Source organism: Chiloscyllium plagiosum, unplaced genomic scaffold, assembly GCF_037043375.1.
Source record: "Chiloscyllium plagiosum isolate Xiang-an unplaced genomic scaffold, Cpla_swu_hap1 HiC_scaffold_3, whole genome shotgun sequence".
Taxonomy (NCBI): Eukaryota; Metazoa; Chordata; class Chondrichthyes; order Orectolobiformes; family Hemiscylliidae; genus Chiloscyllium; species Chiloscyllium plagiosum.
Window position 1 is genome coordinate 152,692,641 of NW_028270141.1, and position 24,779 is coordinate 152,717,419.

The 24,779-nt window shown below is 41.4% G+C and overlaps 1 protein-coding gene across 4 annotated transcripts in view; it reads left to right on the top strand.

Moving 5' to 3' along the window:
- The window catches only part of cul9 (cullin 9), a 198,422-nt gene that overhangs the window by 137,015 nt on the left and 36,628 nt on the right, over positions 1 to 24,779 (top strand). For 3 of the 4 annotated variants that reach the window (XM_043687358.2, XM_043687357.2, XM_043687359.2), the window contains 7 exons: positions 52 to 253; positions 2,879 to 3,050; positions 7,595 to 7,740; positions 8,718 to 8,850; positions 14,756 to 14,958; positions 16,693 to 16,955; positions 23,322 to 23,700. In XM_043687358.2, the coding sequence (XP_043543293.2) occupies positions 52 to 253; positions 2,879 to 3,050; positions 7,595 to 7,740; positions 8,718 to 8,850; positions 14,756 to 14,958; positions 16,693 to 16,955; positions 23,322 to 23,700 (1,498 nt within the window). The remainder of the gene's footprint in view (positions 1 to 51; positions 254 to 2,878; positions 3,051 to 7,594; positions 7,741 to 8,717; positions 8,851 to 14,755; positions 14,959 to 16,692; positions 16,956 to 23,321; positions 23,701 to 24,779) is intronic. The other variant, XM_087984475.1, reaches the window with a different exon arrangement.

Genomic DNA, 24,779 nt, shown 5'->3' on the forward strand with positions numbered 1-24,779 from the left:
TTGAAATAAACTTTTTGTTGCTGTTTTCTCTGAACTCTTCCTTGTTGACAGATACTATCTGGCGGATCGCCTTTTGGGCCAGGGCAAAGTGTGGTTAGAGCGAGCTGTGATCGATCACATTGGGGCCTGTTTCCCCAGCAGATACCCTCAACAGATGCTGAAGAATCTGACTGCGTCAGATGAGCTACAACAGGAATTCCACCTTTACAGGTTGCAACAACTTGACAAGAAACTGGAGGATGTGGATGACGAAGTGAGTAGATGATGTCCACTTACATTGGCACAAAGGCAGGATGGAGTTGCAGCACCTATAGTCCCTTCACACGAATCTGTGGGAGTTCAATCTATTTCTTGGTCTTGTGAATTTTTTTAATAGAAAACTGTGAACTGAGAGACTTCAGTTACTTGAAAACATTCAACAATTTGAGCCTTTTTCTATACAAAGTAGCAGATTCAGCCTTTCTTGAATTATGAATTAGCTGGAATAGTTCAGTTGTGGAGCATCCTCAATAAAGATAATTACTGATAAATCCAACAGAGATCTGAAATGTCTGAACTCAGTTTAGTGTGTGAATTTCTTCACCAGAAGCAAAGTTTCAGACAAACGGTTCGAGCCTTAGATGACCTGTATGGAGTTTGCATGTTCTTCCCATGTCTGCATGGGGTTTCCTCCCAGAATCCAAAGTTCTCAGAACTGATGGTGGCGAAGAAAAAGTTGTTTTTTATGCAGAAGACAGGTTGGGGGAGGGCAAAAGGCATAAACGATAGGTGGGAATAGAGCCCAAAGAGAGAGAACAACAGTTAGACAAAGGAGTGGAAAATGGTCAGCCTCCGAGAGAGGAGAGATACAAAAGGGTGCGGGCGGGGGGGCAATTTTTTCACACAGCGGGTAGTGAGCCTCTGGAATTGATTACCAGAGGTAGTGGTGAAAGTGAATATAATTTTGTCATTTTAAGCAACATTTATACAGGTATACAGATGGCATAGGTGTAGAGGCATATGGCCCAAATGCAAACAAATGGGTCTAGTTATGCAAACTGGGAGGCATCAACAGCTTGGGCCGAAGGGTCTGTTTCCATGCTGTAGATCTTTATGCCTCTGTGTAACTTAGGTGGATTGACCAAGCTAAATGTTTTGGGGTGGAGGTGGCGGGGATGTTATGTTTGGATGTGGGTGGCATGCGTTTTGGAGGGTCAGTGCTGACTTGAGGGACCAAATGATCTCTTTGCACACTTGTAAGGATTCTGTATTCATAAAGATTTGATGTTTTCAAAAGAAAGCTAGATTCGTAGTTCTCAGACATTTTTGGTTGTGAGACTTTGTTAAAATGGTTTAGTAATCACAAACTTGATCCAGATTACAATACTCAAGTGTTGCACATAAAGGATATCTTAATGTTGAAGACAACAGGTATTTTCATGTTTTCTATGCAGTTCATGGCTACTGCCCTCCTGCATGAGACAGTCAACTGTTACAACACAGCGTTGAAACCCTCTGTGTTAATTAAACCCAACACCCAGAAAAGCTCACCTCGTCTCGTAATCTGTTAAAATACGATTGACATAGAACTCTCAAATTCCGCTATTTGAACAAAATAATATCTATCTTTTTTAACTCTAAAGATGAACATTAAACAACTGTTCACAATTCTAAGCCCCCTTTCTCTTAATGTCTTATTATCTGCCTCCATATCTGTAAGTATATGCTGTTCTAATAAGGTACTTACTAAAATTACATCAACTTAATTTCAAAACCACATGACTGCTGTTGTCATCTGTGTCTTTCTTCTTCCGGCTATTGATCTCCCTGGGTTTTTATCTGTCTTTTTACTGCGAGTATGTTTCATACCTTTGATAGAGTGTTCCCTAATTTCTTGGAGAGCAGGATGTTAGCTCTCCAGACATTTCTCTCTCAATGGCAGTTGCTCTCCGACCAGTGTTCAAAATGCCCACATTATATACCCCCCAACATCAGCTTGTCTCATTGGTTTGATGTTGGCCAAACAATAAATTCAAATTCATTGGGTTTTAGTATCCTGGGACATAATTTAAATTGGTTAAATTCGAATTGTTGTCAAAACAGCACCCAAAACTCAGGTATCCATTTCACAGCCATATGTTACATATTTTCAATTTTCCAGTACACTCTGGGACTGCCATCTAGTCATATACACAGGTTCTTGTAATCTCTCGGTTCAGAATAGCATTCAGTCTCTCTTAAAGGTACAGTACAAGCCTTCAACTTCATAACACAGTCCATTAGTGCCTGCATTTCACTCCTAGCTCCCATGGGCGTGAGAATAAAGAAATAGAAAGAATTGCTTTCAGGCTGAGATGATGCCGATGGAATAGGAGGAGGTCTGTAAGGTATCAACACCACCACTGTAATTTATGTAATATGTCATTATGTAGTTCTGTGTCCAATTTTAGTATTAGAATCTCTACAGTGTGGAAACAGGCCCTTTGGCCCAACAAGTCCACATTAACCCTTTGAAGAGTAACCCACCCAGGCCCATTCCCCTACCCTATATATGTTCCTGACTAGTGCACCTAACCTTCCCATCCCTGAACACTCTGGGGAAATTTAGCATGGCCAATTCACCTAACCTGCATATCTTTGGATTGTGGAAGGAAACCAGAACACCTCGAGGAAACCCATGCAGAAAAGGGGAGAATGTGCAAACTCCACATAGATAGTCACCTGAGGCTAGAATCGAACCAGAGTCGAACCAGCGAGGCATCAGTGCTAACCAAAAGCCACCGTGCCGCCAAGATAATGCTTCAGTGAAAAGCCTTTTAGTATTTTAAAGATGATGAACAACAATGACTATTTGCATTTGTACATTCATGAGTTTGACAGTGAACTTTATCTTGCGCAGATGATGGAAGACCAGCCACCTACAACAGCAGAAGAAACTGATTTGAAAGTCCTCGTGCTTTCTCCACGCTGTTGGTCCATATCTTTTCTCTGTTATCATGATAATCCAAGAGCATTCTTCCCATCTGCCCTCAGCAATTTCCTGGAGGAGTTCTCGGACTTCTACACTATTAGTTAGTATTTGAATCAAATTGAAAACTGTTGTCTTTGTGCTTAGAACAAAGGAGAAGAAATAAAAGTTCTAGTACAACAATTTAAGCCAAATGAATGAGAACTGCTGCCCAGAGATAGAAGTAGTTACATTGTTGTCTAATAAGAGAGTTATGACAAAGATGACTAAAAAGGAAACATTTACAAGACAGGGGCATGGAATTACTTTTAAAGAGCCCATAAATTCAGTACTAATTGTAAACTGACTTTGCTTGTGGCATTATGTCAGGATTTTCTGTGCTGAATAAGTCCTTGTTTATGCAGTCTCAAGTGGTGTGCCAAATCTTAGAATGAAACCCATTAGGTGCTCATCCGAGATGACCACGGGTTTTAGCTTTTACAGTTTGTACAACCTCAGTTTTGTTTGTAGACTGTGATATCACTGAAGCAGTACCACAGGGTGAGAGAGGTTTGAATTGAAGACTCCATGAATTACTACACTTGAATTTATCTTGTCAAAGATTGTGTTAGATTAGATTAGATTAGATTACTTAGTGTGGAAACAGGCCCTTTGGCCCAACAAGTCCACACCGACCTGCCGAAGCACAACCCACCCAGACCCATTCGCCTACACTTACCCCTTCATCTAACACTACGGGCAATTTAGCATGGCCAATTTACCTAACCTGCACATTTTTGGACTGTGGGAGGAAATCCATACAGACACGGGGAGAATGTGCAAACTCCAAAATAAGGCAGGAATTGACCCGGGTCTCTGGCGCTGTGAGGCAGCAGTGCTAACCACTGTGCTACCGTGCCGTGTTGAGTGAAGGTGAGATGTTCCATGGTGTCTTTGTTTGATGAAATTGTATCAAAGCAGTAATTAAATCCCTGCAGTGAAGTGAAAACCTATTCAGCTGCTTTACTTTGGGATGCACCAAATAAAGTATGGTAGATGGCACATTTATTTTGCAAGCTTTTCGGACTTGTGTTGCACAGCTGCATGATGATTCATAGATGTCATCTCTGTCCTTTAGAAACAATTATGACCCAATGAGTTGATTTCAGACTTTGTGAACTGAAATTCAAATTTATTTCAGCTTATCTTGTGACCTCCATTCCAGCCCTGTTCCCAGGCTTCCCCTGTGTCTGCTTCTATTGCTTACTCTTTCTGGCAGATCATTTAGCCAACATGTACCTCCCCGCTTGGAGCATGCATCAGAGGATATATCCATTGAGGACCCAATTTGATACCCCTGCTGCGACCTTCTTTAATATCCATTCCTTTGTTTCCCAGTAAAAGCTGCTCTATTGTTCCTTTACAATAGTTTGTTCCTTTACAAACTATTAGAAAATATTGGAAATGCCCTACATGTTTATTAATATCTGTAGAGAGCCATAGTTAATGTTTCAGGTTAGTGACCATTTGTCAGACCTATGTTTTTTAAGATAGGTAGGAAAAAGGAGGCAAGAAGAAACAACATATATTTATGTACCTTTAATGTTGTAAGATTCTTTGGATGGAAGTTATAAAATTAGATACCAACCTGTGTAAGACAATGAGGTCAGATGGTCTAAAGGTAGAACAATATAGAAATGTCAGAGAAAGAAAGAGGCCATTCAACCCACAGAGTCTTTGGCTGAATAAACGAGCTACCCATTCGGATCCCACTTTGCAATGCTTGATCTGTAGCCCTGCAAGTTACTGTGCTGCATGTCCTTGAACACTATGGGCAATTTAGCATGGCTAATCCATCTAAACTGCACATCTTTGAACTGAGGGGGGAAACCGGAGCACCTGGAAGAAACCCACACAGACATGGGGAAAACGTGCAAACTCCACACAGATGGTCGCCTGAGGTGGACTTAAACCTGGGTCCCCAGTGCTGTGAGGCAGCAGTGCTAATCACTGCGCAACCATGTTGCCCTATTATTGTATGCACCTCGATTAAGTCACCCCTCAGTCTCCCTTTTTATGAGGAAATCAGCCCTAGCCTATCCAATTGTTCTTCATAACTGCAATTTACAAACCCTGGCAGCATTGCTGTAGCTTTTAAATCTTGTCCCACTAGCCGATAGGAGGTTTTGGGGAGGAAATTTGTTGTTTAGTGCCAAAGGCCCTTCAGACTGAGTGATTTAAAACTTCAGCATGCTCAAGAGGCTGTATTGGATGAGCACATATCTCAGGAGTTGGACGGACTGGAGATAACACGGGGGAGAACATGACAGGGCCACGTGAAGAGAATTTTCAAATCAAGACATTTTATGACCAGAAATTAATCTGCAAGGATAGAGACTGATGGTGAGTGAGCCTTAGTGCAAGCTGAGTTCTGGATGGCAAAGTTTACAGAAGGTTGGATGTGGGAGATGACTCAAGTGTGCTTTGTAGCAGTTAACTCTAGAGGTAACAAAGATACAAATGAGGATTTCACTAGTGGATGAGCTGAGGCAGAGGCGATGTGACTGATTTGGAAATAGCCGATCGTAGTGATGGTGTGGATATGTGGTCATCAGCACTGCTATTGTCGGGAGCCTGGTTTAATATGTTTGTTGTCCGGGAGGGGTTTGGAGTCAGTAGCTAGGGAAGAGTTTAAAGTCAGGAATAAGGATGATGATTTCAGATTACCCAGTGCCAAAGGAACATTTACTTTGCCATGACCCGTTGTGATATAATGGTGCAGCAGTCGGGAAGACAGACATTGCAGAGGTAGTGCTCTGACGAAGTTTAGATCAACATGGGACCAGTAGAATGCGGTCCTATCCAACTGTCCTATAAAAAGAGCCACCAGATGAAGACATGGCCAACGTTGTCAAGTCCTGTAGATATGTTGACAAGGGCGCGATGAAATAGTTTACCTTTGTCACAGTCACAAAGAATGTCATTTGTGATTTTGGTAAGATCTGATTTGGCAATGTGAGAGGTTTTGAAACCTGCTTAGAGGGATTTATGGAATTCCAAGCGAGAGATGGTGGGTCTGGACTCCCCCACCATCAGGAACATCCTTCTTGCATCTAACCCCTCTGGTCCTGTTAGAATTTTGCTTAGCTTACAGATCAGGCACCCTGGAGAATTATGTAGGTGGAAGAAGAGTCAAGATAGGGACAAGTTATTTGGGCACAGACAGGCTGAAGGGATACATCTACCAACGCAGTCTTGGTTATAGATCTTGGGAAGGAAGTACAGATAGACAATCCTTTATCCAAAATCCGAAAACTTCCAAAATCTGAAGGTTTTTTGTGAAGTTTTTTTTCCCATTAACAAGGTTGTTTAGCGTGCAAACAGTTAACCCAACTCCACACCCACTTGATATGTGTCACTCAGATGCGATGTGGACGGTGTGGCCCAGCTCTGACCGGCCTTAATTCTGTCACAGGACCCGTATTACTCGCAGTGAGTCTGCTCTTCGGTAAGATTTTTAAAAATTTCACCATCAAACTGTCACTTATTCTGAAATTCAAAACATTCCGAATTCTGCAAACCAGCTGGTCCCATGCATTTCGGATAAAGGATTGTGCACCTGTAAGAACATGGAGGGAAGGACCGCAGAGGAGGAATTTCTTGATTTAATCAGTGTGAAGCTTCATGATTCAAGAGGAGGAAGGATGAATTGTTTGGTAATTGGTGTTCAAGCTATGCCAGACAGCAACAACATTGTCAACAGGATAGATGACAATATAGTTTCAGAGCTGAGATAACGGAGTGCAGCACCTTCAGCTGCAGGAAACAACTTGGATGAGCCAGAGAGGAGCAGAGCAGTTGAAATGTTTGTTGTCTTGCCAGCAGTTATCAATGGAAAAGATTAATAAACATCCAATGGAGATATCCAGATGGAAGGAGAAATCGGAAGATCGGAATAAGTGCCCATTGTTTTGGGGTAATGAAAGATTCTGTCCAAAGAGCTGGAATTTAAGGCATCTCGAGCTTACCTCCTCTCGGTGAGGGTGAACATGGTGAAACTGAAGACTCCTGCGGAGGACTGATTGCTCAGTCAGAAAGTAGGAGGTCAGAATGAATCATGAAAATACGGCAAGGGATGAAATTGGAAGAAGGGATAGAGTTTGGAGAAAGTGGTGGGGAGAAAAGGATCTGGAGGGACACTTATGTCCATGAGTTTTTGAAGCTGCAGCCCTTCACATGAAAGGAAGAGAAAAAAGCTTTTTATTAAAAGATGAAATGGTACCATGGACCTGATCAGCTGGATCTGGATTCAGAGCTACTGAGAAAGGTGAAGGTAGGATTGAAATATGAAGGGTGAAATTTGAATTGGAATGTGTATAGAGTATATCTGAGCCCGATTTGGTTATGGAAGAAAGAGCAGTGGCTGTAAGCAGCCTCCGTTCTCAGCTCGGGTCACAACTGTTTCCCCCTCTCAGATGCTGCCAGACCAGCCAAGTATTTTCACCATTTTCAACTTTTCACTGTTCTGTTCAGCATTCACTCTCAGGTTCAAGAAGCTTTCTTCTGCTTGTGAGGATATTTGTAGAATTGAAAACAATGTTTAAATAGCTGTGTTCTAGAATTCCTTATGCAAAGTCCAGACTCTGATTTCTGTCCTTACACTCCCAGGCCAAAATGTTTATGGGCTCAGCAGCACAAAACCTCGACGGTTACAGTGGACGTGGCTGGGACATGCTGTCATCACCTATGGATCGCTGAGTTTGCACGTGTCCACTCTGCAAATGTACATCCTGCTGCAATTTAATGAACGGGAGGTAAACCAGAGCTGTTTATTTTAAAATGATAGTTCTATCCATCATTGTTGGCCCTCAGTAATTCAAGCATTTGTTTGTGACACCCAAGTATTCTGCATCGTAATGTTAATGCTGATGTGACAGTCTCACAATTTGAATAAATCCCGTGGGTCATGTCATATGAGCGGTATTAACTGCACCCAAGGCCTTTGTAAAAGTAATAACATTTTACTATAAAGACCTGCAATGCTTGCAGGTATTATTGGTCACACTAGTCAAGAATTTTGTATAAGATAATGTGTGATAATTTCATGAAAGTTTGTATTGAAAGACAAAGTTTAACAAGGCTGAACTGATTAGTTTATATAGACGAGCTATTGAAGAGGTACCAGAGCAAGCAGACCTCAGGGTTTATGTACAGAAGTCTTACAAGACAGTGAGACTTCGTGCCCATTAAAAAAGGGATCCATGTCTTTAAAGAGAGAGTTTAAAAACAGGTAAGGTATGCCTTTGGTGTAGCCTCAGCTAGACTATTGTCCGATTCTGTGTACCAAAGCTTTAGAAGGATGTTAGGACCTGTGCAATGGACAATTATGAAAATGGTATTTGGGGTGAGGAATGACTGCTATGCAGAGAGCCGAGTGAAGTGGGATTGTTTTACTTCGAGTGTGGGAGAGGGCTTAGAGATTGAAGTGTTGAAAATTTGCTGGGGCTTTGATAAGAGTAAATAAGGAGAATCAGAGGGGTAGACTTGGGATCATTGGCAAAATATCCAGGTTGAGTTACTCATTATGACTTGTAATGCACTATGTGAAAGCAGTGCCAGCAATTGAATATTGACTTTCAAAGGGATTGTCTAGGATGGCAGAGAAAAAGCAAAGGAGTAAAAGAAATTTGATATCCTTTTGAAAACTGGCACAGGCGCAATAAATTTAATCAACTGATGCTGAAAGATCCTAAGGTACAGATGTTTTACAGTTCTTTGTTTTCTTTATAAGGAAATTCCTGTGGAGACCATCTTGAAATCGACTGGTTTGTCCCCAGTTTTGATTAGTCATGCACTGGAACCACTGATAGGAGAAAATGACATCCTAGTGCATCCAGGCACTGATAATAAAAACAGACTCAAAGGTATGTATGTTCCTCCCAACCGAGTTCACTCTTTAGGTATTAAATCATCAACTATTTCTATTGTTGAAAAATATGAAATTACTCTGTAAGAGTGTGTTATTTTTCCAGCGTCCTTTCTCCTGTTTCTGACCGTTGACTGCAATTCTTGGAACTAATGTTTGCAGCCCCACCTGCACCTTATACACTTTGTGTGAGGGGCAGCACTCATCACAGTGGAACTAAGTTGCAGACTGACCTGATTTGCAGTTGACCTGATATTGATAAGCAGGAATTGCTACCTGTAAATAAAAATGCCTGCATTTAAAAATAAATTTGGCTGTGTTTACTACTCCAGGCTTGCTCCAAAGTTGTAGCACTCCAAATACTGCTTTAGCTAAAATTGTCCAAATCAAGTATTGACCACAATAGGAATTCTCAGTTTTGATGCTCGGTTCCATTCATTTGTGCAGCAGGCCAGTGGAGGACTATAGTTCTAGATATAATGTATTGCCATTAAAAATAGATAGAATGCAGTTTGAAAATTGATGGCTTTTAATGCTGAGCACTGTAATGGAAGAGTGGCATTTCACATCTTTACAGTGTTAGGTGCAAGGATTATCTACCCCATTGATGTTCTTGCTCAGCTGCTGCATGTACATTAAAGCCATGGTACATCACTGTTCCAGAGATTAACTTGCCTTCCTCACTTGTCTTGACCTACTTGTGTCCTTTGAATATGGTTGGTCACATCATCTTTCTCCCATTGCCTCTTGACTGTTGTCCAGCCAGCTGAAACTGCTCTGTTCTTAGTGAGCAAACTGTAACCAGAGAATTACTTGTAATGGCTTCTCTTCCTGCTCCTGCACCATGGTTGCTGATGTTCCCCAAGTGTCTATTCTTGACACCCTCCTTTTCCTCATCTAAATGTCATCATCCCCTTCCTCCAGAGTCAGATCTGAAAGCTTAGTGTTAGTTTTCACATGTATGCTGTCAACACAGCTCTTCCGCTATTTCTAAATTGTCAGATATCCTTTTAGATTACAAACTTATTTCCTCCAGCTTAATAATTTTTTTAATGTATTGTTATTGTCACATGTACCTAAGTGCCATGAAAAGTTTTGTTTTAGTGAGCAGTACAGGCAGCACATACAGATCATAGGGTGTTTACAGCAAGGTTCCAGTTGCACCCGAGGTGCATAAAAACAAGATCGACATTAGATTTGAAGTTAGAGAGGCCTCTTCATCGGTCTAATCTCAGCAGGAAAGAAGCTGTTCTTGAACCTATTTGTTCATGTGTTCAAGCTTCTGTATCTTCTGCTTGACAGAAGAGGTTGAAAGAGAATATTACTGGAGTGGGAGGGGTCTTTGGCAGCCGTTCAGAGACAGTGAGAAGTGTAAATGGAGCCCGTACATGGGAGAAAAGCCTGTTGGATGTCAGTCACGGCGTTGGAGACAACGCAAATTGGAGGAACAGCATCTCATCTTCTGACTAGGCACTTTACAGCCTGCCGGTCTCACCATTGAATTCAACAACTTCAGATGATTATCCCATCTCGACCCCTCTGTTTTCATTCTGCTCTGTAATTTTATTTCATTTATTTTATTTATTTTTAAAAAATTTTTTCACTGTTCTGTACCTCATTTCTTGATTGTCTCTCTTTCTCGATTGTCTCTCTTTCTCTCGCTCCCCACTCTCTGTCATCACTTTTTTTCTCTCCCCTTCCTCCTTTGCTACCCTTCACCTGTGTTTTCCATTTTGCCTCTGCTTCACCCGTCTCTCCACCCCTCATCCCCTACATATTTTGTCTCACAGCACTGGCTTCAGCCTTGGTCATTCACAGCTCCTAATCTTTTTATGCACTGTCATTTTCACCTCTTTATTGCTACCTTTGCTTCTGGACCTAGTATAAATACTTCCCTATTTCTCCCTTTTTTTTTTAAGCTTTGACAAGGGGTCAGTTAGACTCAACGTCAACTCTCTTCTCTCCTTACAGATGCTGCCAGACCTGCTGAGTTTTTCCAGCATTTTCTCCCATGGATGGGAGGCTGGCTTCTGTGATGGTCTGGCCTGTGCACACAACTTCATGCAGTTTCTAACCGGTTCTGGCGAGAGTACTTGCTGTACCATATATGCACCCAGATAGAATGCTTTCTGTTGTGCGTCTGTAAAAATTCCTGAGGGTCCTTATGGGCATGCTGAATGTCCTACGCCTCCTGAGGAAGAAGAGGCTTTGTGGTGCATTGACCATTGCATCTAGAAGGGAATCCAGGACAGGTGGTCAGTTATCATCACTCTGAGGAACTTGATGCTCTTAATCTTCTCTGCCTCAACCCTGGTGATGTAGATTAGGGCGTGTCCTCCTCCTTTCTTCCTGCGGTCAATGATCAGTCCTTTTGTTTTGCAGACATTGAGAGAGAAGTTATCATTGCACCACAACACCAAGCCCTCTCTCATCCTGTTTTCTGACTCATCATTGTTTGATATCCCAAACTACAACGTTGGTCTTGTTAGCAAATTTGTGGATAGTGTTTGTAAGAAATTTGGCTGCGTAGTGGGTGTGCAGGGAATATTGTTAGGGGCTGGGTACACAACCATGTGGGGCACTGGTGTTGAGGATTATTGTGGAAGGGGAGCTTGAGTTTATCTTAATTGATTGTGATCTGAGAGTCAATAAGTTGAGGATCCAGTTTGAGCATAGAGTCAAGACCTAGGTCGCAGAGTTTTGAAATTAGTTTGTAGGGATTATGGTGATGACGGTTGTAGTCGATAAGTAAAAGCCTGATGTAACAGATTATTATTCCAGATGTTCCAGGGATGAGTGTAGGGCTAGGGAAATGGGCCTATTTCACCGAAGGCCAATTGCAGGAAACTGATGGGAGATTGAAGCTGCTGTTTTTGGTCCCAGCTCCAAACTCGATTACCGAACTGTCTGCTGTCATCCTCTCCCAGCTAACAGTCTGGGATTAAACCAATCAAATCGTGGTGATGTCTGCAACCTTACCCACTCAATTAATTTCTCAATCTCTCATATCCCCACACCCACCCATTTATCCAGTTGCACAGTCCTCCCATTATTAAGAGTTTGTCCTGAATCATCATCTGGTTGAACAGAAATCTTATCCAGTTCTCTGACCATGTGAGTGGAAGGAGGTGAGGAGGTTAGCGTCCAGTGCAGACTCTGAATTTGACCTGTTTTGATGTTTATCTTGTGTAATCCTATGGAAATAGTTGCTTGGTAGTGCAGAATGAGTTAACATATAATAATGTCTATTGCTTTCTGGCTAAAAAATGAGCAGGGTAAAGCTGGCTGTGTGTGATGGTGCTCAGGAAGCTGGTTAGTTCCAATGGTTACAGCATGGTCCCAAGATCACAGGTTTGATTCCCAATGTGGCAGGCTTCCCTGCTGGACCTTAATTGTGGCTCTTTTTAATACAGTGGTATTGTCCCTACATCTGAGACAGGACCCCTGGGTTCAAGCCAGACCATTGAGTATCGGAGTTGGGAGGTCATGTTGCAGCTCTTAGGATGTTGGTTAGACCACTTTTGACACATTGTGTGCAATTCTGGTCTCCCTCCTCTGAGAAGGATGTTGTGAAATTTGAAAGGATTCAGAAAAGATTGACAAGGATGTTGCCAGTGCTGATGCTCATCTCTCTGTACTTTGTCTTTTATCCTGAGGTGAGTGTCACCTCCAGCCAGGAGTAGTGATTTCCATTAAAGGTCAGAAAGCCACCACCAACAGCATCTCTTTTTATCAGCAAGCAACAATTTACGTAGAGTTACATAGAATAAACCTTTTCAAAACAGACCATTTGGCTCACTGAATCAAATCTGACATTTGTGCTGCATTCAAACCTCCCGTCATCTATCCACGTCCAGATATACCGTTGTAAAGAACTGGATGACATTTCTGCTTACCCAGTACCAGATGTTGGACAAACTCATTGAATGATGAGAGTTGAAGTGATAGTGACAGCAGCATTGGTGAGGAGCAGCATGGCAATGAGAATTGGGTGATGGCCTAAGATCCTGAGGTACATGAGATTAAAAATCTGGGAATGCTAAGTGAAGCTATTGCAGGTTCACTGGCTGAGACTGAATAAGACAATAAAGCAACCAGGCAAAAATAATCCCATCCAGCAGAAAATAAAATAGAGGCATTGAATAGAAGACCTTATTGTCGATCAATCTTCCACAAGCTCAGGATTTCCCAGAGCACTTTATAGCCAGTATATAGCTGCGATTGTAATGTGAAAATTCTGCCACTCAGTTTGTAGTTTCACCTGAGGATCACAGACTATTACATCCTGTGGCACTCACCTTCTGTTGCTCCAGCTCTCAGATATCCTAAGCAAACTAATCTTCTTTGGGGGTATGTGTGTTGAATGTGATCATCTGCATAACTTACTTTGCAGGTGCCCACTTTCTCAACCAACCATTACTATCTCTTTTTTCCTGTGGTATTTTGTGCATTGTCTGATCTCTGTCAATAAAATTAATTCCTGTAATTTGTCTGAATTAATCAATTAAGGTGAGGCATAAGTGCTGAGAGAAAGCTGGTGTAGTGAAATCTAGACAGATATATTGACTGGTACAGTGCATTGTTTAATGTCCATATTCACCTCAAACTGAGTATTCTGAGTTCAGGAGAGAGTTTATACATGTAGTGAATCATTGTTGTACTTAGGACCTGAAAGTTTAGATTCTAGGTTGCAGTCTGTCCTCCATATAGTTTGTTTTGGACTTATTTGTAACCTGTTATGCAGTGCAAGGTGTTTTTAATATACATCTTTCCACAGTATTGACAGTTTATACTTTGGACTTCGGTGCAAACTGAAATGTGTTTATGGATTTTGTCTGGTGCCATGCCTAACATGAAATGACTTAACTAAACTGTTAAGAAATTCCTGTCAAAAAGTGTGGTGCTGGAAAAGCACAGCAGGTCAGGCAACATTTGAGGAGCAGGAGAGTCGACGTTTCAGGCATGTCGGGAAGGGCATTCCTGATTTTACTTGTGTATACCTTAAGGCACTACTTATTAAATGTGACCTGTGTATGTTATGCATCCCCTGCATAGTACATTTTGGACTGCTATGTCTGAGTCACTTAACAGAATGTTGGTTAAAGTGCACGCTTAAGCCAACTGACAGTTTTCTATTATGGATAAGGATTCACTTGGAGCTGTGCTGTAATTAACCAACTTAAGGGTCATAGTCACACAGCATGGAAACAGACCCTTCGATCCAACTAGTCCATGCCGACCATGTTCCCAAACTAAACTAGTGCCACCTGTCTATGTTTGACCAAAATCCTTCCAAGCCTTTCCTATTCATCTACTTATCTAAACGTCTTTTAAGTTTTGCCACTTCCTGTGGCAATTCATTCCACACGTGAACCATTCTCCGTGTTTAAAAAAAAGTTTCCCCTCAAAAAAGCTAAAATTGTTTTCCTTGCAACCTAAAAATATGCCCCCTAGTTTTGAACTCTCCCATCCTAAGGAAAAGACCCTTGTCATTTACGATATCCACGTCCTTCATGTTTTTATGAACCTCTAAGTTCACCCCTCGGCCTCCTACATGCCAGTGAATAAAGTCCCAGCCTATCCAGCCTTTCTTTATAACTCCAGCCTTCCATTCCTGGTACTAGCTGAGTAAATCTTCTCTGAACCATCTCCAGTTTTAATAACATCCTTCCTATAGCAGGGTGACCAGAACTGCATACTCCGTTGACAAGGTGCATTCGTCCTTTGACTGGCTGTAATTTCAGGATACAAAAGCTGGTTCTAATCCATTGGACAATCTTATTTCCTTAGAGTTCCTTTCCCACTGTGTATTTGCAGATATTTTGCATTATGCTCCTCCATGATATGTCCGAGCAGCTGACCTTGATTATGCTTTGTGTTTTAACGTTTTTGTATTCTTGTAGGGATCCTGAGGCTGAATGAAAAGATATTGTGCAAAGGATCAGCAAATAAGCAGTACTGTTCATTGCTGCCAAAGCAAACCTATTTAAATGTGGATGAAGATGCTGCCAGCACATTAGAACGCAAGAGAAACATTATCTATTGCATGATTATCCAGATCATGAAATCTGAGAAGGAACTTCATATCGATAATCTTGTATTCAAGGTAAGTAACCTATTAGTTACTGTTAGATTATCATTGCCTATCGGGCAGTGGTGATACTAGGAAGTCTAAAAGGTGGTATATACTATTAAAGATAATTCTGACAGCTAATGCTTTCCTCAACAATTCCACCCCCTCCCCCAAAGCAATGTTTCAATTTTCCTCTTTTTCCACTCCAGTGTATGAAAAGTTCACATAGGAAAGACCACTGCCTCCTCCTCAGGGAAAGTCAGGATGGGCAAAAGTGCTGCTGTCGTTAATGCCCCCGATTTTATAACGAATGAATTAAAACATGTCTTGTGTTTTAATTCTGGTCTCCTCCTCAAAACCAGTTAGAGGACAGCAAGAAACAGTCTGAATACCTTCCTAGACTCACTACTGCCCATCCTTTAATAGTTCAGAGTTGAGGAAGCCTCTGTGCTGCTCTAGCTGAAGTCTACGATCTTGAACATTGGACCTTCTTAGGTTGTTCAGCCTAAAAGAACATTGGAAAAATATACTTTTGGGCGGCACGGTGGCACAGTGGTTAGCACTGCTGCCTCACAGCGCCAGAGACCTGGGTTCAATTCCTGCCTCAGGCGACTGACTGTGTGGAGTTTGCACGTTCTCCCCGTGTCTGCGTGGGTTTTCTCCGGGTGCTCCGGTTTCCTCCCACAGTCCAAAGATGTACAGGTCAGGTGAATTGGCCATGCTAAATTGCCCGCGGTGTTAGGTATAGGGGTAAAATGTAGGGGTATGGGTGGGTTGCGCTTCGGCGGGTCGGTGTGGACTTGTTGGGCCAACGGGCCTGTTTCCACACTGTAATGTAATCTGTAATCTAATCTAAACTTATTTGGGATGTCTCACTGGCAAGGCTCCTCTGATGCTAATCCCTAATTTCCCCTGAGCATTCAATCAGTGAGCAAGAAAGTAATTCATGATTTTGAGGAAAGTTTTACATTTTGTCAAAGAAGTATATGACTGTGATAAATGAGTATTTTTGTCTGCATGTCCCTTATCTATGCACTTTTAAAGTGAGCTGTGTTGCACTGGTTGGGTTTGTGAGGCTCCATTCTGTGTTCCCAATGTCAGTTCTGCAGTGTAAAACAAGTGCCCCAATAAAAGAAACTTCTGCGTGCTAACTGGCTTTGTTGCTTTTAAGTTGCTATGGTGAAGGTTCGGTCACAATTTGACCTCCATAGCTTCAGAAGTCTTCTGGTGTAGGAAGTCTGAGAGCTTTCTTTGAACTGGAATGTACTTTTGCATGAATGTCTTCATATTTGAGGCATGAAGTACAGTTTGAGTAAAAACTGCTGTTCAACATATCACTGAGTTAGCCTTTTGTATTTTCCTGACTCTGTCAGAGTGTGATGTATTCATAAATGTACATTTACCAAGTAGAGTGGGAACCCCTGGCAGATTCTTCCCAAATTTCAAACAAAGGATAACCTTTGGGACTCTAATTTGCTGCCCTGTTTGAGCTCTTATCATTTAGTAGATAACAGATTTAATTTGAAACGTTTCTGACCTGTGTGGCTTTGTTCTAATCTGGGATCTAATCAGTGAAGCTTGACAGGAAAGTGAGGTCTTGTTTAACAACTGAGAATGTCTTTTGGGTCAGTAAATGCATGTACAGCTTAATTTATAAAACTGTATCCTTATAACAAAGAGGCTACTTTTGGTAAGTGCTTGGACCTACAGATTGCACTGTAACTTTGAAGAGCTGTTTCTTACCATGTGTCACTAAACCATTTGCAGGTGATTGAAAGCTGTCAGAACCAGGGATCAAGTTTAGCACATAAGTTCCTTCACTTTAACTGCAGCAATATGGACGTTCTGTCTTGCATCATGCACCTCATCAACAAAGGTTACATCAGACGGAATGACGACAACCCTCACATTCTGGAGTATGTGCTTGAAGACCCAGCAACCCCTCGGAAGGGACAAGCACACACAATATTCAGAAAGCTTGGAGCAAAAACCATGGAGCCAAATGACAAAGAGAATCTGTCCTTATTTAGGTAACACCAAATTACCAGCGATCTACATCCATATACCAATTAACTTCAGTTGTGCGACTGGCTTTGACTGCTTGCTTTTTCCATTAGTTTGCTGCTTTAGCATGTGGCTATAACAGATCTTCAGTATGAGAGAAATTACTTTAACTTTTGCATTTTGTGGGTTTAAAGATACGTAGCTGGACATTTTCCAGCTTTTAGATTTTCAATTGAGATGTATATTTTCTACTTTTGGACCAATTGGCCAAGTAACGTGCACTACAAGAGGATAGTTTTCATTGTACTTAAGGTAAGGTAGACATCCTTCAATAAAAAGCAGAAAAGTGTCAGCTTTCTGCAACTTCACAGCCCAAAGTGTCACCTGTATGCCTGAGGGTAAAGCTTTTCCATTTCTCTGGTCTAAATTGTTACCAGGAGTCCTTGGTGCCTGAGCAAGTGGCAGTCCATGCATGTGTGAGGACAGTGGGTATTCTGTTTTTCTCCACTTGCCCCCCTCTGTAATCCCATGCTTTCTGAGTGTTAATATACCCCTCAGTTTTGCTAGTTAAGGTAGACACTGACATGGTGACCTAACTACTGTTAAGTAAATTTAGCAGAGCCACTGGGGCAGTCTGGTTCACAGGGTTCCATTTATGTATCAAGGCCAACAAGGTAATATTATCTACAATAATCACTATTGCACCTTCAGCTTTCAAGTCACCAATCTACAGTTTTAAGACTGAGCTACAGCCTATATGTACCATACACATTTGGAGTTCTGCTGTATGCATTAGGTGGAATTGGGCAAAGTCATAACAGAAGTATTAAATGAAAAATTACATCTTGGAAAATTTGCATTTGTCAGGATTGGATTTATTCTATTGAATAAATCAAATAGTATATTACAACAGAAACCATGTAACTGCTTTGTTGAACCTAATAATCAAAAGAGCAACATATATGTCACCTCATGTCTCCTGCACTGATGCATGTTTGTACTAGTATCTGAGATTAGATTGTTTCATTTCAACCATAATTGTAATAAAATGTTCTTACAAATTTTTTGGTCATATAGTTGCCCTCTCTTTTGTTTTTATTTCACTTTGCTGGTGTCTGACAGATAGTAAATTGAGACCCTGCCAAATTAACTCAACCTCCAAGATCTTCTCCAGTATAATCAAAAATTAAATGGTTTTAATTATTTGGATGTGGCTTGGGAGAAGGATTATGTGCCATTGTAGGTCACATCCTGGCCTTTAAACTCTGGGCGTGCTTTCACAACAAGCCCAAATGGCTCTCCTCCCTGAAACTGCGGAATGAGCTGAGTCAGGTTGCTCCTTTGTCAGCTTTATGTCCTTTGTCTTGAGTATATTCTTGCAAATGCCTTCCAACACCCAGGATTCTCCTCCAAATGACCATTCTTCATATGAGATATGATAGCGAGGATTTAAAGGCCACCTAACTCTGTGTGGTTAACTAATTGAACCATTCTTCCCCCAGAGCTATTCGCTTAGATCATGGCTGGACTATGCTTCAGCATCATAATCTAGTATCCATTAGAAATCAAATATCGCTCTATCTTGGTTTTAAATTTAAGTAACTGTCACGTTTGCAAGGTATGTAACTGAATTTCACATCGACACTACTGTTTGTGTGAAAGCATGCTCATTCTTTGGGCAACTTGTAATTGAAAATGATGGCTTCTTCATAGAAGGAATATGGTCTACCAAATATATCCTGTTAAACTTCTTTATTGTTTTGAAGATGTTAACATAATATGAAATAGGCACGGGAGTAGGCAGTTTAGCCCCTTGAGCGCACTCTGCCATTCAACTAGCTTCATGGCTGATCTGACATTCCTCGCATCCACTTTCCCCATTGCCCTTAATTCCCTGATTGATCAAGAATCTATGTACTTATCTCAGCCTTCAGTATACACAAGGGCTCTACTCCTACAGCTCTATGGCAAGGAGTTCCAAAGACACTTAACCCTCAGAGGAATTTGCTGCTCATCTTAGTCTTAAATTGGCTCCCCTAAATATTGAGATTTCATTCGTAGACTCCCAAGAAGGGAAACATCCTCTCAGCATTTACCTTGTCAAGCCAGAGTCTGATGTGTTTCAATGAGATAATCTCTCATTTTTCTAAATTCCAGTGAGTTGAGTCCCAAATTGTTTAGCCTTTGCTTATAAAACAATCCCTCCAACCAGGGATCATAGTGAATGTCGCAATTGTCTCCAGTGAAACAATATCTTAAATAAGGGGACCAAAACTGCTGTCAGTACTTCAGATGTGGTCTCATCACCTTATACAGTTGCTGTACCTGACTTGGCTAACCCCTACAATTTGCTGAAGGCAAGAACAAACATTGTATATTCGTGCAACCTGTAATCACAATTTCACAAGCTATGCTCTGATATCAAACTGCTGAAACTGCACTGTGTTCCTCCAAACTAATATATTCTTCCCAAGGTGTTGTAACACCCAAAGCTGAATGCAGGCGATCATATATGATCTGATCAAGATTCTATAAAATAAAACCACTTTTTTTGTTTCTGAAGTGTCTTGAGATAAAAGGTATACCTCACCACTCAAATAACTTTTGTTTTTAAGGCCCAGTTGCACCATGAGCATTTTTCAACTTTTTCTTGTTCAAAGTGGATGACCTAAGTCATATTTGCCTTAGATTTGCTCACTCTTGGTTTGCATCACATCATAACCTCCTAATTTCACCTTAGTGTGCCTCCTAACTTAGTGTCATCTTCAATTTTGAGGTGCACAATTCTCTTTTTCAATAGCCATAAATATGGTTTTAAGAAAATGTTCAGTGCAGGGAACTGAGGAAGGACATGTGTCACATCTGGTCAATGAGAAAGCTAAGCTTTTATCCTATTCACTGTTCCCCAAACTTCAACAATATCAAACTGCCTCTCAAGGTTACTTGCAAATCCAGTTGTTTTCTTTGTTGTGATCTCTTGTCATAGAGCACAGCACATAAATAGACCCTTCGCTCCAACTAGATATCCTAATCTCATCTCATCCCATTTGCCAGCACTTGGCCCACATCCCTCTAAACCCTTCCTACTCGTATACCCATCCAGATACCTTTTTAAATGTTATAATTATACCATCTCTACCACTTCCTCTGGCAGCTCATTCCATACAGACACCACCCTCTTTGTGAAAAAGTTGCCCCTTGGGTTCCTTTTAAATTCCACCCCCCCCAAACCTAAACTTATGCCCTCTAGTTCTGGACACTCGCACCCCAGGGAAAAGACCTTGTCTATTTATCATGTCCCTGCCCCTCATGATTTTATAAATCTCTAAGGTCACTTTCTCTCTCACTTTTCAGAGGTCTTTGTGCAGACCATCCATAGACATCCATATATACCATGCTACTGACTGGAATATTTAATGAGATTAGCCAAGCATTACTTGAATTCATATGTATCCTCATTCAGCTGCTACATGTCCCATTGTGCTATCACTCTATCCTAGTGTCTTGTAATGTCTCTACGTACTATTGTTAAATGTTTCCTTTCTCAACTGCGTGATCTTTCTTCCCCTTTCCTTAACAAGGAAGCGATGCTTGTAGTTTTCCAGTTGGAAGATGCTACTCCCTGAATAGACCATTAGACATAGAAACAGCAGCAGGCCATTCAGCCCATCAAGCCCACTTTTGCATTCAGTGCATTTTTCCCATAACCCTTGACTCCCTTACTGATTAAAAATCTGTGTACCACAGCTTTGAACATCTAGACTCAGCTTTGATGGACCTCTGCGCTGAAGAATTCTACAGGTTCACTACATTCTGAGAGGAAAACAAAATCCTATTTCTAATAACTAGACAACTCCTCACTCTCCGATTTTGCCCTCTGGTCTTAGACTTCCTATAAGCGGGAGCAGCCTCTCCAAATCTTACCTGTCAAGCTTCCTAAGAATATAATGCTTCTAAACTCAAACAAGTACAGAGCCAACTTAATCAACCTCTCCTGATAATACAGTTCTTCCTTACCTGAGATTAAGCAAGTGAACCTTCTCTTGACTTCTATTGTCAGTGTATCATTCCTCAGATAAGGGATCAAAAATTGTTCACAGTATTGAGTCAGAGATACACAGCATTGAAACCAACCCTTTGGCTCAACTTGTCTGAGTTGACCAGATGTCCTAAATTAATCTAGTCCCATTTTCCTACATTTGGCCCATATCCCTCTAAACCTTTCCTATTCTTATGCCTATTCAGAGGCCTTTTAAATATCGTAATTGTACCAACCCTTCACCGCTTCCTCTGGCAGCTCATTCCATACACTCACCTCACTCTACATGAAAAAGTTGCCCCTTAGGTCCTTTTTAAATCTTTCTCCTCTTACCTTAAACCTGTGCCTTCTGGTTTTGGACTCCGCTAGCCTGGGAAAAATATCTTGTATATTCACCCTGTCCATGTCCTATATGACTTTATAAACTTCTATATGGTTTCCCCTCAGGCTCTGATGCTCCAGGGAAAACAGTCCCAGCCAATTCAGCCTCTCCCTATAGCTCAAATCCTCCAACCTGGCAACATCCTTGTAAATCTTTTCTGAACCCTTTTCAAGTTTCACAACATGTTTTCTGTAGCAGGGAGACAAGAATTGAATGCAGTATTCTAAAAGTGGCCTAACCAATGTCCTGTACAATCACAACATGACTTCCCAACTCCTATACTCAATGCACTGATCAACAAAGGCAAGCATACCAAACGCCCCCTTCACTCTGTCTACCTGTGACTCTACTTTTAAGATCTGGACTGACTAGTGACCAATTCTGAGAATATTTGAAAATTATGAAAGGTTCATTATTTATTTGATAGTTCGCTCTGAAACTGATCATTGTCTTGAAATTTGCTCCTCTTTAACCCATGACTTCCTCCATTACTGTCAAACCTTGGCCATAAAAGCATTTTGCCCATCCTGGATTTCTATAGAGGAATCTAGTCTTATTCCCCTGTCCTATCCCCTCATTCTGCAGGTTTTCCCAGACGTGCCTATTCAGTTTCCTTTTGAAATGGTTCATGATCTTTACTTCCATCAACCATGTTGCTAGCAACTCTAGGTTATTACCCCACACCATATCAGCAAAAGTGATTCCTCACACCTTCTCTGTATCTCTTATCCAAAACCTTAAGCCTGTGTCTACAGTCATTGAACCATCAACTAATGAGAACACCCTTCCTTGTTTTTCTTTCTAAACTGGTCAGGATCTTTTACACATCGATAAAATCTACCTTCAGTCTGCTTTGCTCCAAGGACTGCAACCCCAGCTTCTCCAATGTAACCTTCTGGCTAAAATTCCTCATTAAAGGAACCATTCTGGGAATCTCTTCTTACACCCTCTTGGGAACCCTCACAACCTTAAGTGTGGTGATCAGAACTGGGTGCAGTGATGTATTTGAAGCTTGTCCAGAAAGTTTGGAAAAGTTCATTTTCCTTTTGTCTGCTCCTTTGCCAAAGGTTTTCTTAAAACCCAGATTGACCGCATACAATGCATTTCTTTCAATAGCACCAGCTTTATTCAACAAAATATTAATTAGCTTAGCCCAGCATGACTTGCCTTATGTAAATGTGTGCTGGCCAATTCAAACCTCTCCAATACTGTTTGTTAACTTTTTCCTGATTACAGTTCCTAAAATCTTACCCAACAGCAACATTAAACTGATGATCCTCTATTTACTAGGAATATCCTTCAAACCTGTCTTGCATCAAATTCGTTTCATTCCAGTCTTTGACTTTTTTAGGTTTATTTATAATGCTAGAATGCTGTTTCTTTCCTCCACAGTGAAAACAATGCATTTAAGCCTCATTTTAATAATGAATAGAAAAATGCTTGAAATATTCAGCTGGTTAGGCATCATCTGTGGAGAGAAAAACAAATTAACGTTTTGTGCCAGTGGGTGATTCTGAAATTTCCTTCAATTGATAATTTTCCTCCAATCATAAAGAGCTAATAATTGAACTTGAATTTATAAAATGCCTTTCGTGTCACATCTGCCAGTGTGCTTCACAGCCAGTTGATGTAAAATACGTAGTCATTGTTTTATGGGCCAGGCCCACGACCAAATTAGGCATAGCAAGATCCCACCAGCAGTGTTGGTGCATGTGGACCAGTAGACCAGGTTTAGTGATGGGCACAGTTGAGGAATGGATGTGACCAGTCCGCTGGAAGAACTCTGCCTGCTGAGTAGCCACTCTGGGCCCCAGCTGAACGTTTCATCCTGTCAGCACCTTGGGTTTTTAAAGTCCAGTGTTAGACATATGTTCTAGTTAGTGTGGAATGTGTGGCTAATGGTTTGGAATCTGCACTGGTGACTCGGTGCTTATGGGGCTAAATGATTTATTTTCTTTGGTTTGTCTTAAGCTTTGACAGCGGTTTTGAGGCTGGGTCACAGAGCTCAGAAGAAGGAGTGTTGGAGACGGTGCTCATGTCAATGGGCCGAACCATGAATCAAGAGGAGGTGCAGCAATTGATGAACCAGACTGTCCTGCAGGTTGCAGATACGCTCAGCATCTCTACTGATATGTCGCAGCACTTGCTAATGCACAGCAAGTGGAACGTTGACTTGTTGGTGCAGCGATATGCTGAAGATCGTGAGGTCCTCCTGTTGGCGGCGGGACTTCAGGTCCGGAACCCACAAACATTTAACAGCCCCATCACCCAATGTCCTGTTTGTCTAAACCTACTTAGTAATGAAAGTGAAGCTGCTCCCACTCTTTGCTGCATGCACTACTGCTGTAAGGTGAGTCCTGTTAAAGTACATTTTGAGATGTTATGCTGATCATTGTACAATTTGTGCCATATTGTCAGAAAGCTGAATGAACATCCAGTACCTATGCTGTGCAATGCAACACTGAGATTGTAGTGGTCAGGTAATAGTGTATTGGTTTTAAAGCCTGTACATTTTAGGAGGGAAGGAAGACTTGGAAGAGCACCCCTCCGTTCCAAAACCACCACCAGTGAGAACAGGGAGGAGGGAAAGAATTGAGAATCGACCAAGACTTTCAGCTGTTGTTAATAGATGGAGAATTGAGAGTTGGAATACGAACCCTATCCAGTTTTCTGCTTTGTTGGATGGATGGAATGATGTTTCTAAACAGGGCTGACCATCTGACTGAAAGTAGGAGTTATGAGAATGACCCTGGGCACAACCACAAATTCAGTAGCTGATTGTAGATTCAAAAGTCTGAGGAGAGTTTCTAATTTCAAATTTAACTATAGTAACTAGCAAAGAAAGTAGGAGCAAGAGTAGGCCATTGAGACCCTTTGTTATTGAATATACTTGTGGTTCAATGCCACACTCCTGCTCTTTCCCATTCCCCTTGATACCTTCAGTATCGAGAAATCTGTCTCTTTTTAAACTATATTCAATGACCTAATCTCTATATTTATCTGTAGGGGTGAGTTCCACAGGCTCACTACCCTCTGAGTGAAGAAATTTCTCCATGTCTCTGTAATAAATGAATTACCTCATATCCTTGACCATGAATCTTCATTCTGAGCCTCCTGTCATTGGAAGCATTATCCCTCCATCCAATCTGTCCAACACTGAGTTTTATACATTTCAATGAGACTCTATCATTTTTCAAAATTCCAATGAAATAGGCCTAGTTGACCCAAGCTGTCATCCCAGGAATTAGCCTGGTGAATTTGAACTGTGCTCCCTCTTTTTTTAGGGAGTATTTCTTTTCTTAGATTAGATGACCACGGCACGGTGGCTCAGTGGTTAGCACTGCTGCCTCACAGCATCAGGGACCCGGGTTCAATTCCCGTTCGGGCAACTGTCTGTGTGGAGTTTGCACATTCTCCCAATGTCTGCGT